This window comes from Anolis carolinensis, chromosome 3 (assembly GCF_035594765.1).
Source record: "Anolis carolinensis isolate JA03-04 chromosome 3, rAnoCar3.1.pri, whole genome shotgun sequence".
Lineage (NCBI taxonomy): Eukaryota > Metazoa > Chordata > Lepidosauria > Squamata > Dactyloidae > Anolis > Anolis carolinensis.
The window spans coordinates 164,389,701-164,405,198 of NC_085843.1; the positions used below are offsets into that span (position 1 = coordinate 164,389,701).

The following is a 15,498-nucleotide window of genomic DNA, read 5'->3' on the forward strand; positions in this document are numbered from 1 at the left end:
GGCTCCTTTTCTCTCCCTTCTACCCTATAGCAACTATGAACAAGGACAGAACATTTTCAGCAACTTGGTCATTTAAATTGGTCCAGGTATACACTCGTTCTGTGAAACAATGTTTTTACTGACTGTCATGTTTAAATTTATTGTTTTTCTAATGTGGAATTTTTACTATAATGTGTATGTTATTGTCATTTTATACTTTTGACATTAATGAAGAAATCTGTAGCACTGAATGTTTGGCGTTTATATGTATGTTAACCGCCCTGAGTCCATCTAGAGAGAGAGGGAAGTCTAGAAATAAAGCTATTATTATTATTATTATTATTATTATTATTATTATTATTATTATTATTATTAGGCTTCTCCTTCCTCCCTTCCTTAGGCTGTGAATTGTATTTTTTAATGATTTATAATATTCTTTTAGAGTTTATTGAAAAACCACAAAACAGCGAATCCGCGAAAAGTGAACCGCGAAGTAGTGCAGGAACATGTTTCATCTGTAGCCAACCTTTGTGTTTATACCAAGTAATGCTTAAGAGTAAGCTCTATTACCAGTTTCAGAGTGGACTGAGATGCTACACATCTCCCTCTTTCACTTGCAGTTTTAATCACTCCTTCCAAGCATCTTTAGTTAACTTAAGAAAAGAGCATCAGGGTATCATGACACACATTTCTATTGTTTGGGTCTTAACTGCTACAATTTAGTTATTTATTTAGTTATTTATTTATTTATTTACAGTATTTATATTCTGCTCATCTCACCTTGAAGGGGACTCAAGAGTGGATCACAGAACACATATACGGCAAACATTCAATGCCAATTAGACAAAGACAAACACAGGACAGACAGACAGAGGCATCTATATAGGCTTTCCATCTTTCGGCATCTTTTTGTACAAGTTGCGCACAAGAGAGCATGTCCAGACTAGTACAGGAAGACCATTGCTATCTCAAGAGATAATTTCTCCTGTACTCTTAGTTTTCACAAATTGTACTCTTAGGATTAAGCCTAACTAATTTTCATCTCCTGATAAATCATTAGGGTTCATTTAACAATAGAATTAGAACAGGTGATGAAATCTAGTTTATACTCAAACCAATGTTTACACTGCCAGCTTCATTAAATTTATGACAAGTCACTTCTAAGAACAGGCAGTGCTGTTGTCATGTGAAATCTTTGATTGCACAATTTTCATAATTTCAAAGTCATAATGTTTCGTTAAACTGAGCCATCAAATGGTATTAAAACATCAGAGAGGGCCTCCACTCACCAATTTTATCACTGTTATAGATGTTGGGGCATGTAAAAATCAGTTGATGTGTGTGTTAACTGAAAATGCAAAGCATAAAGCTGGTTGGTTGGGCCACACCCAGGAGCTAACTGAGCCAGGGAATTTTGGCAAAAGTTACAGATGGTTTTCTGTGCAGGAGCTTAGCAGAGAAGATTTTGCTCCTGGGCTGTTGAAAGGAAGACATTTTACATGGCCATCTAAGGACCATTTTGAATCTCTCTCCAAAGACATTGTGTGAGTCAATGCAACTGTTCATATGACTGTATATATGCTGCTCTGCATTTTAAAGAGTAAAATTCTTGTTCTTTATTGATCATCTGCATGGCATATCATTTTTCTGGCAAAACAGTGTGTGGACTGGTCAAACATGAATTAAGTGTGATTTTCATTCAAGTTCTGTCTTAAGAAAAAAAAAGAATTCAGAATTAAAGAGAAACGTTTCCTATTTTTACAGCTAAGAGGACCACTCAGAATTAACTTCTAAAAAGAAGTCACTCATAGAGAGATTTAAAAAAAATGCTTACCTTTATTAATAATGTACACAATTGCTTCTGGGCCCAGCGTGTCATAAAGGGGAACTGCCACCATTGAATAAGTATAGCAGGCAAGCTCAGATATGATCCACTATGAGAGAAATGAAAAAAAAGTAATTCAACATGTATGCTAGTATATTGAATATCAGGCATACATTAGCAACTTGCCCCTTTGGACTTCAAGTTCATGTTTTACATTGGAGTACTTGAACTTGTAAATCTCAAATACAGTAGAGTCTCACTTATCCAACATAAACGGGCCGGCAGAACGTTGGATAAGCAAATATGTTGGATAATAAGGAGGGATTAAGGAAAAGCCTATTGAACATCAAATTAGGTTATGATTTTACAAATAAAGCACCAAAACATGTTATACAACAAATTTGACAGAAAAAGTAGTTCAATACGCAGTAATGCTATGCAGTAATTACTGTATTTACGAATTTAGCACCAAAATATCACGATGTATTGAAAACATTGGCTACAAAAATGCGTTGGATAATCCAGAACGTTGGATAAGCGAATGTTGGATAAGTGAGACTTTACTGTACTATCTATAAGAATTTCTACTCAAGCACTTATTATAGGTACAACTTGAACAATAATCTGCATAACTTACCTCTGGCCTGTTCTGAGCAAAAATGCCGATGAACTGATCCGATGAAGCTTTACAACCTTTGTGTATCAGACCAGATCCTAAGTATTCAGCTCGATCCAAAACCTATAAAAATGGGAAAAGAAAAAGTCAGTTTCTGTGTATAAGAGTTTTTAGATTATTTGTCCCAAACTCTTTTATAACCAACCTGTTGATAAGAAAGCCACTGATATGGTTGCTTTGGTTTTCTGTATCCCAAACAAGGGCCATTTTCTGCAAAATACATTAAGATTAGTCATCTTAAAAGAAACAAGGCATACAACTCATCAAAACAATGTCAGTAGTTGCTATTTAATATGACAGCTAGACATAGGCCAAACTACAAATGATGCAGAAAACTTGATATTGGCTCACCAGATATATTTATTGTTGGCCCTCTACATTTTTCCCAGTTTCACAGGGTCCTTTGCCCCTAACACCAGCAAGCGTGGAAGGCTGAATGCACTTATTTATATATGTGCAAGGACTAGGAGTGCTACTGTGATCAGTTTTAGGGGGACAATAGACTGGGTCAGTGCTTCTTTTAGATTCTTCAGGGATGAACTATGATCTTACCTTTTGCCCCTCAGAACTGGGATCATCTCTTTTAAAATAATAAGAGTAAAGGTACAATACTCACATTGGCCTCAACCCAGTTTTTTTAGAGTGATGTCTTGACTAACATTTATAGACTAATAAATGTATATATATTGTAATATCAAATTGCTATAATTATGTGGTGTGAACGAGGTCATAGTAGACAGGTCATATCTTATCACTAACTCTGAAGTTTCATGTTCCAGAAATGGGATGAAGCTTCCAGCTTCTTAATAATTGGTCAGATGTATAAGGAAGCCAAGAATGAGCTGGAAAGGATTCATTTTAGATTTCAGGTGGATCCATTTTAAAACAAATTGTTTGAGAGGCACACCCCCATAGTTGGCAATTTCTGTACACAGAACAAGCTAGTCATGTCAAAACCACCACATAATGGAAGACTCGCTGTGAAGATATTTTATTTATTATACATGGCTGGAAGGAAACATTGCTGTATTAGCCTTTTTGTGGATAGCTTCTCTAACAGGCACCTCAGAAGTGCAACTCTGTCTCCCCAATACCTGAATTTGGCATGTAGCCTACTACTGACATGCTGATAAAGCAGCAAGATGAAAATAACCATGTACCTTTGGTTTCGTGAAGGTCTCAAAGACTATCAAGAGCTGCTCTGATTTTGTGATATGATTTTATATACTTTTATGGTTTTAACCTGGATTGTTTTAATATCAGTGTTTTAATATTTGTATATTTTAAGTTGTATTGAAATGCTTTTAGTTGTGAGCCGCTTTGAGTCTCCTTATGGAGAGAAAAAGCAGGATATAAATCAATAATAATAATAATAATAATAATAATAATAATAATAATAATTGCTTACCTGATACATAACGTCCTCTACGGAAGCTTTCATATAAAGTCTTTGCATCCTCATAGTAGTAGGAAAGAAGCTTGCCTTCAGGTACAAGTGCACTTCTTCTAGCTCCTCCCTACATGTGGAAATTGAGATTAACAACTGAACATGGACCAGCCTACATTCAAGCTTTTTTCACCATAACCTCTGTTCATGCTGCTCTTCCCTTTACACTGAGAAAATGAAAACATCCATGGCAATGTATAAAGGTAAAAGCAGCTAGTAATGATATTATTAATGACATCTTCTCAATTTCGGATCAACCTTTCCTATCTCTTTCTGAGATTCTGGAAAGAATGAATGAACCCTAACCCCCCTCCACCAGTGCAAGCATAATTTGCATACACGTAATAATGAACTAGCTCAGCAACTCATACATCTGAACCTTTCATTTCATTTAGTGCACACATTCAATTATTTTGCTTTTACCTCCGTGCCAATAGACTGCTTGTTCAAGTCAACTGGTGGTGCAACTGGTTTCGGCTTGGTTATCAGCCATAGGAAGACCGTTGTTCCAAAAGTAATAAGACCAATCAAAGCAGGAGTTGGGAGCGGTGAAAACAACATCTGAAGTATCCAAATCATCCTGTTGGATCAGCGCCGGCAGTCTAATGAAGCCTAAAGCAGAAGGGACAAAAAGCAGTGAATATTATTTGCTTTTGCATATACACAGTAGAATAAAATGCTGACTCATGTGGCAACATCTTAGACAAAATCTGGGCCAATGCCATAAGTAGGCAAGCTCAAACCTAGACAATAAGTAATCAATTCACCACTGAATTTAATGTACTGTACAGTATATCAAGTAGCAAGAGGATCCACTGTGGGGAAAATGAACAATAGAACAGGTGATGAAATCTGGTTTATACTCAAACCATTTTTTCACTACCAGTTTCATTAAATTGATAAATTAAATTTCATATGCAATAGGAACCATGTATGCTGATAGTATTGTGGGAAAATAATAATGCTGTTGTTGTATGCCTTCAAGTCATTTCCAACTTATAATGACTTTAAGATGAACCTATCATAGAGTTTTCTTGGCAAGGTTTGACCTGGTTCTCCAGAGTTTCGTCCACAGTTCAAACCACTAGAATTACAGAATCACTGAGTTGGAAGAGATCTCATAGGCCATCCAGTCCAACCCTCTGCCAAGAAGCAGGAAATCGCATTCAAAACACCCCCGACAGATGGCCATCCAGTCTCTGCTTAAAAGCCTCCACAGAAGGAGCCTCCACCACACTCCGAGGCATAGAGTGTGAATTGAATATCTCTCAACCATGACAGGGTGAACTGAATATCTCTCAATTATAGGGATGCCATAAAATGCAGCCGACCTTACAGTAGTAAGCAACAACCACACACTGTTCTTGCAGAAAGCTGTTGTCCTAACTTGAGCATTCTGGTTTTATTTTTAAAAAATCAAGGTAGTCATGTTGACCACAAGCAGACTGCCAATTTTCAAGCAAGATATGGGTAAAGACACTAAGTTGATATCAGTGTTTGCACGAAGTCTTGGGAAGTAGGGGGTCTGCAGTTATTCCAAATTACAGGTGGTATGAAATGTCATGATTTCCCTGCCATTACCCCTAGACAGAATACGGAGAGCATGACTGTCAAAACAGTTTAATCCTCCATTTTTTGCAACTGAAATTCTCATACAATAGAAACATGTTTGCCAAATTTACAAGAGATTTAACTTGGCATAATATTCAGGTGAGAGTTTAAAAATTCAAACTCAAATTAAGCTGTCTGCTTAATTGTACTATTTTAATTGGCTAGGCCTATGGGAACAGGCATGAGTCCATACATGCAAATAATAATTAGGTAGTACAAGTATTTTATCAAGATGTGCTGAACTGAAACTACCTTGGGAAATGCCCTCAATCACTTTGTTATTTTTCCTGTTCAGAGGAAGGAACCCCATTCATCGACACTTAATCATCCTTTGTTCCCAGCCCACACTCGCCAGTGGCTGTGATTGGTCAGAATTAGAGGCTTGGCTGCAGCCTATGTATAAAAAGGGCTATGAAGCTGTATTCTGTATGTTCTCTACTTTGTGAATGTATCACTAGCTAGCATCTTATCTGCAGATAATAAAATCTTCCTTGGCTGAAAATCACCTCTCCTTGCTTGCTGGCTAATTTCAATCGGGCCTAATCTGAATGCTCACCAAAGCAGAGACTCATTTAAAATGGGCAACTCAGGTAAATCATTTGCCTATGTTTCTGCCAACAGGCATCTTTCTGGTCTCACTGCCAGGGGTTGCCATCTAAAATGGGACCAACAATCTTAATTATCCAAAGTTCCCTCCTTTACGAGTCCTTGATCAACTAAAACATAAAGATTAATTTCTATTCTGTCCACATGGTTTTCAGAACTGAATCTGGAAATATTAAATATAATGTTACATGATGCCTGTCTAGCATAAGTGTGGACAGTTTTGACCCCATAGTACAGGGGTCCCCAAACTAAGGCCCGGGGGCCGGATGCGGCCCATCGAAGCTATTTATCCGGCCCCCATGGCACAAGGGCAGAAGCGGGTTGGGCTAAATGACCCAAGGGGTCTCTTCTTCTCTTACAACCATTATTATTATTATTATTATTGACACAACGACATTGTATGACACAGCAAACAAGACAGATATGCTGGATTTCGTTTCACAAAATCACAAGTCGAACACTTCCCAAGTGTCTAGGACTGTGTGATGTATTTTCGGATGATGCGTGCAGATCCCAGTAAGGTGGCCTTTTGCAGTTGGCAGATCGTAATTATTATTATTATTATTATTATTATTATTATTATTATTATTATTATTAACATTGAGGCTGGGTGGCCATCTGTCAGGGATGCTTTGCTTGTGCTTTCGGTGCACAGAGGCAGAAGGGGGTTGGACTCAATGGCCCAAAGGGTCTCTTCCAACCCTCTTTGTTATTATTGTTGTTGTTGTTAATTATTATTGTTTGGTGGCCAACTATAGTCCGATCCTCGAACGGTCTGAAGGATCGTGAACTGGCCCCCTGTTTAAAAAGTTTGGGGACCCCTGCCACAGTATATACTGTGTCTTGCATCAGCCCCTCCAGTACTATAATTATGGAAGCTACAGTCCAGCAATATCTAAGGTGCTTTTAATGTTTGCTCCTGAGCCAGTTTAAGAAACTATTTACATGTATCTCTTAATACCACAAAAGTTTTCTCCAGTAAGTATTGTTAGTACTCTAATACTAGTAAAGGTAAAGGTTTCCCCTGATGTTAAGTCCAGTTGTGACCGACTCTGGGGGTTGGTGTTCATCTCCATTTCTAAGCCGAAGAGCCGGCATTGTCCGTAGACACCTCCAAGGTCATGTGGCCGGCATGACTGCATGGAGCGCCCTTACCTTCCCACCGGAGCGGTACCTATTGATCTACTCACATTGGCATGTTTTCGAACTGCTAAGCTGGCAGGAGCTGGGGCTAACAATGGGCACTCATTCCGTTCCCGGGATTTGAACCTGGGACCTTTTGATCTGCAAGTTCAGCAGCTCAGCACTTTAACACACTGTGCCACCAGGGGTCCCTACTCTAATACTAAAGGACAGAATTAAATCATGAACTAGAAAGACTTGTAAAATCAGAGACATGGACGATTGCTAGAGAAAATGTAAGTAAGTATAGATCATGCAGTGATTCATTACTAACAGTGAAGTAAAAAATGTCCACACTTTTCAAGCACTGAAAAAATATGCCTACTCTTATTTGAGAGATACTGAGAACAAGGCCATTAAATAGCTTAGACCACAAGAGGGCTCCCAAGTCCTACATCAAGTATTTTAACTTAGTTGCATGTTCGTTTATTCAAGTGGGCTGAGAGATTGAGGTCTCCTGACAACTCCTGATGGGCTAGCAGTTGTCTAGGTTTTTTTTTTCTCCTGCAAGTGATTAACAAGAGAATATGTTATTTGTAACTGACATGTTGTTACCAACTATTGTTACTAGTGGAAGTATTCACCTCCTTTGCTATGAAATGCTGAAATAAACTCTAGCCACTGACATATCCTACTGCCTCCTGAAGTTTATAAGGCTGAGGACAGGGAACTTTTTTGTTGTTCATTTACTTGTAAAATGCCGTGTACTTTGATTGTATTATACTGCATAAAGAGAAGAAGAATGGGGAGTTGTTGAACAGAATCCACTTGTCTACAACTTTAGTACAACAGCAATTCAGATTTAAGACACCTGCTTGTGGAAGGTTCCAGAGTTCGCTGAAGAACATTTCTGAACAGCATCAAGAAGACCAAGAGCTATCAAAACTGTAAGAAAATGTTGTATCAATCTGGTTTGATTTTTAAAAATCCAAACTATGAACTTCCTCTGAAGCATTGTTAAATTTAGAATTACAAAATAGAACATAGTTTAAGTGTGACTGAGCCTCCGGTGGCTCAGTGTGTTAAAGCGCTGAGCTGCTGAACGTGCAGACCGAAAGGTCCCAGGTTCAAAATCGGGGAGCGGATTGAGCGCCCGCTGTTAACTCCAGCTTTTGCCAACCTAGCAGTTCGAAAACATGCAAATGTGAGTAGATCAATAGGCAGGAAGGTAACGGCGCTCCATGCAGTCACGCCGGCCACATGACCTTGGAGGTGACTACGGACAACGCCGGCTCTTCGGCTTAGAAATGGAGATGAGCACCAACCCCCAGAATCGGACACTACTGGACTTAACATCAGGGGAAACCTCTACCTTACCTTTAAGTGTGACTAGAGCAGGCTGACTACCAAAATTAAATGACCAGATAAGGAGGCGTAAGTCAAAGAAGCAAACACAAATGTAACTGTAATTCTGAAGACAACTGCAACCAATATGGCAACTACAGTATTGCCTTGAAGCTCCACATTATGGAAGAATGGTGAGAAACAAAGCTCGGAGATTACAATATAACAGACCCAGCTAACCTAGAGAAAGGATTTCTGGTCTGACGATACCAAAACTGAAAAGTTTAGCTTTGATACAAATTACTATCCCAAAGAACTCACTGTCGAAAGAGGATCAATCCCAGAATAAAGCATGATAGTGAGGGCATCTCACAGGGTTTGAGAAATTGGTCAGGACTTAAGAGTTCACTAGGGTTGCATTGCGGGCCTTGGATATATTCCACAATGAAACTCTTTCTTAGCTGCAAAGCCATCTTTAATTCTAACTTACAGAAAGAAGTTGGTTACCTAAGTTTCATAAGCTAAATAAATCTACATCATGAGATACATGGAGTGAAGTGCGCATGTACAAGCATTTATACTCATGAATCAGTGTGTTTTGATGTTAAGCACAGCTCTTCCTCATTCAGTCATATTGATTATATTGTGTAGCCATTGTTTCAGAATTGCTAAAGTATTCCTTGTAGCAACATAGCAGCTCTTAACACAGAGCAAAAGTCACTCTGGAGTGATCTAAAAACAAGAACCTAAATGTCTCAGAATAGTCTACCCTATATATTCATGTATAAATCTATACATTTTAGTTTAAAAGATGAATGGAAAAAAACTGGGTCAACTTATCCACGGGTCAATGTGAATACTGAATCTCAACTAATCACAAAAGGCGGTCACTCACCTCTCTGAGCAGAGTGGTGAAAGGCAAGAGCTTAGCCCAGTGGTTCTCAACCTGTGGGTACCCATGTGTTTTGGCCTACAAGTCCCAGAAATCTTGGCCAGTTTACCAGCTGTTAGGATTTCTGGGAGTTGAAGGCCAACACATCTGGGGACCCACAGGTTGAGAACCACTGGCTTAGCCCATTTCAGGAGAATCTAAAAGAAACACTGTGGTGCCCTTCTGGTCTTTTAAAATGCCCAGTCAGGGAACTGGAGGTGGTGGCTGGTAATGGTCTCTGCACACTGACCCTTGATATATCATCCCAAAACTCATAATTCTGGCCCTAAAACCTGCCCCTGACATGAGGTCAACTTATTCATGAATATATACAGGAGTTGCTGAGTAGATCAGTCCAATTAAGGATCTGTAGCAAAATCTCAAAACACCTTTTTGCCAATGTCCAACCTAACAGAGGAAGTAATTTTGCTAAAGACTGTGATAACAAGATGTACAAAACTGTGGGCGTCAGATGAACAATGCTGATACAAACTTAAAGTGGCCTACAATTGTATTGCAGCTAAAGGTGTTTCTACCAACAATGCCAGTTTGTTTTATTCACTTAAATTTTGTACCTGTGTACTTAAGTTTCAGTTTACAATGTTTGGCGTCTTGTACAGATAAATTGATAACAATGCATCAAGTACAATAGAGTCTCACTTATCCAACATTCACTTATCCAACATTCTGGATTATCCAACACAGTCCGCCTTTTAGTAGTCAATGTTTTTGAGGGCAATGTTTTCAATACATTGTGATGTTTTGGTACTAAATTCATAAATACAGTAATTACTACATAGCATTATTGCGCATTGAACTACTTTTTCTGTCACATTTGTCGTATAACATGATGTTTTGGTGCTTAATTTGTAAAATCAGAACCTAATTTGATGTTTAATAGGCTTTTCCTTAATCCCTCCTTATTATCAAACATATTTGCTTATCCAACGTTCTGCTAGCCCGTTTATGTTGGATAAGTGAGACTCTACTGTAGTAGCAATTCCAATTAAACTGTTATCAATTTTAGGTTATGATACAACAAAATATGGAAAAATCAAAGGGCGGAGGTGGTGTGAATACTTCCATAAGGCACTATAGTTATCCAAGAAGAGGGAAGAAAACACTAGATCACTTGCTCCTCTATACGAATACTTTCATTACATTTTATATTACGAAAATGAAGTTCATGCAGTTCACAATTCCAGAAGCATTTTTTCAAACATCCAACAAAGAATGTGCTAAGTTGTAGCAGTTTCAAGAGATATGGAAGAAGACTTTGCACTTTCATTTATTGCATAATATTCTGCAGATTGTGGCCTTTGCCCTTAAACATACAAATTAGTGACACATTAGCTTCATTAAGAACTGCTAACACCCTTCCAGGAGTACAAGAAGCCCTTTTGTCCCATTTATCAAAAAGTGGTCACTAGTAAGTAAGAAGGTAAAGTTCATGCAGTGATGAAGTTACAGCATCTCTTATCTCACAGCCCACTTGATCCAAGTATAGTTCCATCCCTCCTTTTTAACTTGAATAGCTCAATACCAGTTGAACACAGAACATCATATTTTTAATTTCTAATTTACGTCCCACTCTTTTGTTGCTGGGTGCCTGATTTGTGATGAAAACTATGACAGGACTTTCTTGGCAGAATTTGTTCAACTACTAGCTATAGAAACTAAAATACCGTATATACTCGAGTATAAGCCGACCCGAATATAAGCCGAGGCACCTAATTTTACCACAAAAAAACTGGGAAAACATTAACTCAAGTATAAGACGAGAGTGGTAAATTTCAGAAATAAAAATAGATACCAATAAAATTACAGTAATTGAGGCATCAGTAGGTTAAATGTTTTTGAATATTTACATAAAGCTCAAATTTAAGATAAGACTGTCCAACTCTGATTAAATCATTATTCTCATCTTCTTCAATGTAAATGTTCTTATGTATCCTTTTAATAACAATAGAGTAAAATAATACATGTAGTAATTATAATAATAATAAATACAGAAAAATAATACATGTAATAATAGAGTAAAATAATAAATGTAATAATAAAATCAGAGTGAAATAATAAATGTATTAATAATAAATAGAGTAAAATAAATGTAATAGTAGCAACAATAGAGAAAAATAATATATGTAATACCAATAGTAATAGAGAAAAATAATAAATGTACCATATATTCTTGAGTATAAGCTGACCCAAATATAAGCCAACCAGGACCCTCACCCGAGTATAAGCCGAGGGGGGCTTTTTCAGTCTTTAAAAAAGGGCTGAAAAATTAGGCTTATACTTGAGTACATACAGTAATTGTAAATTGTTAAAGTACAATAAAAGCCATGCAAACTAGCAACATTAGAAGATAAATCAAGCAGGTGCTTATTTCTCCAAAGCTTCAATAATAAGATGTTTTTGACTGATGCTTCAAAGTCAAGAATCTGGTGAAATAACTAGATCTGTAATTGAGGGGAATTACATAACTGGGGTAGTACCAACAAAAAAACCCCCCTCAGATGTATATTATAGGGGAAATATTGCTATGCCATAACACCACATTCAATTGCCCATATTTTAAACTATGTACAGTGTTTCCTCACTTCTCGCTGGGGTTAGGTTCTAGGATCACCCGCAATAAGTGAAAATCCGCAAAGTAGGGATACTATATTTTAATGTTTATACATTATTTTAGTAGTTATACTCTATTTTAAGTCTTTATGTGTTGATAAATCGCCTCCTTTTCCTCCCGTTGCGGCTTGGGCTCCTTTTCTCTCCCTTTGGCTTCTCCTTCCTCCCTTCCTTAGGCTGTAAATTGTAATTTTTTTATATTTATAATAGTCTTTTAGAGTTTATTGAAAAACCGCGATACAGCGAATCCGCAAAAAGTGAACCGTGAAATAGTGAGGAAACACTGTACATCATTCCTTCGGAACTCTTATGACTGGGAAGGACTGAAAAGGGGCTGTTAACATCATCTGTACATCTCATTTCTGTAACAGCTGTTGCTACAAATAGCCAGAAGCTGCAGGCTAACCTGAGGACCTGCAGGATGTTTCCTATCAGTAGGAAACAGAGGCATTTAATACTACCTGATCCATATTGTTAAACAAATCTTTCCTGGTTTGTGGGAGATTACTTTTCCCTGCCCATTGCAGAACTCTGGAAGATCAACTGTTGGATCAGCAACAGTCGCCTTAAAGTTCTGTTGGAGCAGCAACTGTCACCAGTTAGAATTCAAATGCTTTCCATCAGTTTCTTCTGAACTACTGAGAAGAGGCAGGAGAAGTAGATTATCTGGCTGCCCAAGGGGACATGATCCAGGTGTAAGATCATGGAAGAGAGAAATGCTTCTCCAATATGTTAATTGAATAATGGTTTGAGTGCTTGACAAAGTCTCCAAGATATTAGTGTTTGAATTCCCAATCAGCCATGGAAACCCACAGGGTGACCTTTGGAAAGTTTCACTCTCTCAGCCTTAAAAAGGTAAAGGTTTTCCCCCAACATTAAGTCTAGTTGTGTCCGACTCTGGGGGCTGGTGCTCATCTCCATTTTTAAGCTGAAGAGCTGACGTCCGTAGATGCCTCCAAGATCATGTGGCCAGCATGACTGCATGGAGCGGCCTTACCTTCCCATCGGAGAAGTACCTATTGATCTACACACATTTGCATGTTTTTGAATTGCTAGGTTGGCAGAAGCTGGGGCTAACAGAAGGAGCTCACCCCGCTCCCCAGATTTGCCGACCTTTTGGTCAGCAAGTTCAGCAGCTCTGCGGTTTAACCCGCTATGCCATCCGGGGCTCAGCCAGCCTTAGAAAAGACAATGGCAAACTTACTCTGAAAAATCCTTCCCAGAAAACCCTGTAAGAGGATCACCATCAGAGTTAGCTTGAACGGATGTAACAAAACCATAATTACTGGAAAAATAACACAAAACTATGCTTGTGTTGTGTTGTTGTACTGTAAGCAACCTTGGCGACTTATCGTTTGGCACAAATACGGAATGTCAATATTGAACAACAAACTCTTCCTTGTTATTATAAGGAGTGACAGTAACAAATGCTTGTAGTCAGAAAATGCTTTTAATATAATTTATTACTCTGTTCAGAAATTCAGGGTTGCACACAAGCACAACACAAAGAAAAAAGCCGAAACCCTTAAATCTCTTTTTTAAAAATACATGAAATTAAAATGCCTGGATAAATAAAGTACATTTTTGCTTGGCACCAACAGAGTTACCTATAAGTCTCTACATAAGAGCTTACAAGGAGTATTTCATAGCCAGGGCACCGATGACAAAGAAGCCCTTTCATCTGTTGACATGTGCTGTGTCCTCTCTTCAAGACAGCTGAAGTACTATTTTGGCATTTAAACAAAGCCCGTGACAAGGCGAGGCATTCCTTCTCATAATTGAAGCCCAAGCCATTTAGGGCTTCAAATGTAAGTGGCAGCACCTGAATCGTGCCCAGAAGTGAATAGGCAGCCAACCATTTAAATTGCCAAAACATGCATAAACTTGGCTGTAGCAGGCAAATTTCTGGCAGTCACATTCAGCATTATTTGAAGCTTCTGGCTAGTCCTCAGAGTCAGTCCCATGTCTACTGCAATTCAGTAAATGCTGCTAGGATGTTACCAGAGAACATGTCACCATGGTCAGGACTTCGTTTCCAGAAGTTGGCAAACAAGACACAGTTGGTTAAATGCGCCCTCTGCAGCAGAAGCTATTTGGGTCTTTAGTCATGAAACTATGTTTAGGAGTTCCCAGAACTGTACATCTGGAGATGCTGAATTCTTCAGTCCTAAAAATACCCACTTTGCAGTGGTTCTATTGGGTTATTAAAAACACTATTTGATTTTCATCATATCCAGAAGGAATCCTCCAAGTTCTGTAACAAGTACCCTATACCAGGCTAAGGACCTCATCACACTAGAGCAGGGGTCCCCAAACTTTTTAAACAGAGGGCCAGTTCACAATCCTTCGGACCATTGGAAGGCCAGACTATAGTTGGCCACCAAGCAATAATAATAATAATAATAATAATAATAATAATAATAATAATAATAATAATAATAATAATATCAGGACCTCAAGATCGAACTGCAAAGGCTCTGGCAGAAACCAGTGCAGGTGGTGATTGGCACATTGGGTGCCATGCCAAGAGATCTCAGCCGGCATTTGGAAACAATAGACATTGACAAAATCACGATCTGCCAACTGCAAAAGGCCACCCTACTGGGATCTGTGCGCATCATCCGAAAATACATCACACAGTCCTAGACACTTTGGAAGTGTTCGACTTGTGATTCTGTGATACGAAATCCAGCATATATATCTTGTTTGCTATGTCATACAATATAATAATAATAATAATAATAATAATAATAATAATAATAATAATAATAATAAAGAGGGTTGGAAGAGACCCTTTGGGCCACTGAGTCCAACCTCCTTCTGCCTTTGTGCACCAAAAGCACAAGCAAAACACCCCTGACAGATGGCCTCCCCGCCTCAATGTTAATAATAATAGTAATAATAATAACAACAACAGTAATAAAGAGGGTTGGAAGAGACCCCTTGGGCCATTTAGTCCAACCCTCTTCTGCCTTTGTGCATCAAAAGCACAAGCAAAGCACCCCTGACAGATGGCCTCCCAGCCTCAATGTTGTTGATAATAATGATAATAATAATAATAATAATAATAATAGAGAAGAGGAGAACCCTTGGGTCATTTAGCCCAACCCCCTTCTGCCTTTGTGCCGTGGGGACTGGATAAATGGCTTCCAGGCCCGGCCCAACACGGGACGCTAGCCACACCCCCGCGTTGGGCGCCATGTTCCCAGGGGCGCCATCGAGGCCCTGGGAGGCGTGGCCACACTTGGCCCTGCCTCCGGCGCCCTGGCCCTGCCTCCCGCACTGTGGGAGGCGTGGCCGCGCGACGCGTGGTAAAGTCTGGCCCC

At 38.8% G+C, this 15,498-nt stretch overlaps 1 protein-coding gene across 4 annotated transcripts in view; it reads right to left on the minus strand.

Moving 5' to 3' along the window:
• Nucleotides 1-15,498, minus strand: part of acsl5 (acyl-CoA synthetase long chain family member 5) — a 69,919-nt gene that overhangs the window by 17,843 nt on the left and 36,578 nt on the right. For 3 of the 4 annotated variants that reach the window (XM_008114747.3, XM_003223430.4, XM_062975759.1), the window contains exons 2-6: nt 4,351-4,539; nt 3,889-3,997; nt 2,626-2,690; nt 2,442-2,543; nt 1,814-1,913 (exon numbers count right to left, since the gene is read on the minus strand). In XM_008114747.3, coding sequence (XP_008112954.1) covers nt 1,814-1,913; nt 2,442-2,543; nt 2,626-2,690; nt 3,889-3,997; nt 4,351-4,506 — 532 coding nt within the window. In that variant the 5' untranslated portion in view covers nt 4,507-4,539. Of the gene's footprint in view, nt 1-1,813; nt 1,914-2,441; nt 2,544-2,625; nt 2,691-3,888; nt 3,998-4,350; nt 4,540-12,633; nt 12,737-15,498 lie in introns of those variants that run through there. The other variant, XM_062975760.1, reaches the window with a different exon arrangement.